At 34.6% G+C, this 2,720-nt stretch overlaps 1 protein-coding gene across 5 annotated transcripts in view; it reads right to left on the bottom strand.

Moving 5' to 3' along the window:
• Window positions 1-2,720, bottom strand: part of LOC118329061 (calcium-activated potassium channel subunit alpha-1-like) — an 89,655-nt gene that overhangs the window by 33,260 nt on the left and 53,675 nt on the right. For all 5 annotated transcript variants that reach the window (XM_035663052.1, XM_035663035.1, XM_035663044.1 and 2 more), the window contains exon 10: window positions 97-207. In XM_035663052.1, the coding sequence (XP_035518945.1) occupies window positions 97-207 (111 nt within the window). The remainder of the gene's footprint in view (window positions 1-96; window positions 208-2,720) is intronic.

Below are 2,720 nucleotides of genomic sequence, written 5' to 3'. Positions count from 1 at the left end.
GTGGGTACCTCATTAATATACAGGCTGACTGTGCATTGTTTCATACATTGTGTTCTGCTAACCTACACGTGGTGAAAAACAAAAAAATTAACTTACTTATGGAGAAAAACAATTTCTACATTGACATCATCCCTGTCCTTGTGTAGGAAGTCTTTTAGAAAGTTGGACACACTCTCAAGTGTTATATGACCACAGACCACGATGTGCCTGGAAAATGAGGTGCAGAATACTAATGAAACTAAAATGTAGTCGGAGTAGAAGTCAACAACAAAACACACACACACACACATCGTTGTTTCTTCATCTTTGTCCTGGAATCAAAAGGTAAATCTGAGATGAGAGGAGATGTAATGGGCATGAAAAGTAATCCGTAGTGTTGTATTTAGGTGACTGATTTGAAATCTGTGTGGAAGAAATAAAAACTATGTTACAGGAGAATGTTTGATGTTCCTGTTGTGACGGGTGAGGACTTAATGAGCAGGTCAGAGAGCACTCTGGATTTCAGTATCAGATTATAAAGGATCAGAGTTTACTTAGATGGAGATTATGAAATCAGCTCACAGTCTATCTCGATTACCACATATCACAGATCCTTTATATAAGGAACCCATTTCAGATTTATTCCTATATGTCTATTTTCTATTTTTATTTAAACTTTATTTAGAAAATGAGTTAAAATGTTTACTCAGGTAAACTCACTGTACTGTAGTGATTTGCTGAGGCTTTAATGTACAATAAACACATCAGAATCGTTGTTATTTTGCACCAGTTGCTCTGCTGATTTATAAAGGAAAACAGTTAAGAGGATGTTGTATCTCTACTATGACAACAAGGAGACATTAAAAAGAAGACAGTGGGAAATAGAAAAATAATGCTAATAATTCTATCCAGCTGGGACAAAAGCTTAAATATACGTTAAAAATAAATGTGCATTATATATTTAAATGTAGAGAGCGGAAACTAAATCATACATACATAAAAACTGCATCTAGATTTGTCATAATTGTTGGCAAAATGTAGCTATGCTAGCCGTTAAAAATTCAATTTGACAATAATCAAAGAAAAATAGACAAACTAATAAACACAATATTGTACAAGATACACAAACATTACTATTACAGCTCTAATTGTGAGTTTTCTACAAAACTGGCCAACAAAAGAAGCAAAGATTTGGTTTAAGAAAGTTTCAAACCAAGTCTGACTTCTTCAAAAGTGAACGATCACAAGTACCAAAAGCATGCTACAAGAAGCCATATTTTGTATAGAGGCATCCAGCAGAATCTCACTTTCTTTAGAAACAGCTGCAGAGCTTGGGACACGAAAGTCTATATGTTAAAGGAACAGTTTGACATCTTGGGAAATAAATTTTTTTTTGCAGAGAGTTAGATGAGAAGAACGATACTTCTCATTAGAGCCAGGAGGCGATTAGCTTAGCAGGAGGAAACGGCTAACCTGGTTCTGTTCAAAGACAAAAATATGTAGCCTATATCAGCACAAAAGTTTAATCAGTCTAAAGTTGACAAATTAAAATTTTTTATCTGTGTTTATACATTCACAAAAAGAAACAAGTATTTTCATGGGGAGTTAAAGCTAAGCTAAGCTAAGCTAATCGCCTCCTGGCTCTAGCTTTATATTTATAATAGAGACACGAGAGTGGTATTGACCTTATCGTCTAACCTTCGGCAAGAAAGTGAATACACATATGCTATTTCCCAAAGTGTTAAAAATATTCCTGTAAACTCAATATTTTATTTAGTTCTGAGGGTGTAGGTCAGACTGAAGATAAAGGCCAAGAATGTTCAGAAGCAAAGCATGAAAAATAGACAAGCATAGCAAGACAAGTTTTTCCAGAACAGAAAAACTAAATTCCAAAAACCAGCGTGAAGCAAGCAATGGCAAAAAAATACAGGACTGGATGCATGAGTTTAATCATTTCTTCACTACTGAACTCAGGTAAACTTGAGCTTATCAAGTTTATCATTTTGTCATGATTTTATTGCTGTTTTGAAGGCTTTTCTCTATATATATTGTTTAATAATAAATTAAGCACTCTGTTATGAATAAATTATTATTAATTATTGCCCTTCAAGACAACATGAACATAATTAGTGAGAAGCATTGGTAGGGCTGTCTCTCATCCTTATTTTCCTTTGATGAGATATTTGCTTTATTTAGTTTTATGTAATTTAGGCCATTTGTCTGGTATACAAATTTCAGTTTGTAAGGGTGTGTGGGGAGATGGGTGAACAAAATTGTGTGAATGATTGAAAACACTTGATTTACAAACACAACTTTGGCACAAATGTACATTGACAGTAAGCAGCCTACCACACAACATGTAGGATTTTCTCCCTATGTGTCACAGTAGGTATACAAACTGTGATACACCCATGAACTGGTTTGGTTTGGGTGATCATACCTGTCTGTTTTGTTCTGAAATAAGTATTCATTTAATCAGGATATTTCAGCGCCGTATAGTTTTGTCCAAAGTGACACCATGGATAACACTAAATTGCTGATAATTGCTGATCTGATAAGATCGTAAGACAGTAAAACCACCAAAGTAGTTCTGGTTCAAAGTTGAACCACTGTTGTAAATCACTGCTCAAGATGGAAAACTTGATGTAACCATAGCAACGATTACAGAGTTCTAAAGCAAGATGGAAAACTGGATGTAACCATAGCAACGATTACAGAGTTCTAAAGCGAGACTCTGAACT

The sequence above is a fragment of the Morone saxatilis genome, unplaced genomic scaffold (assembly GCF_004916995.1).
Source record: "Morone saxatilis isolate NCDOM2014 unplaced genomic scaffold, NCSU_SB_2.0 Contig1, whole genome shotgun sequence".
NCBI lineage: Eukaryota > Metazoa > Chordata > Actinopteri > Moronidae > Morone > Morone saxatilis.
The sequence above is the reverse complement of the archived record's forward strand: the minus strand, read 5'-3'. Positions and strand labels throughout refer to the sequence as shown.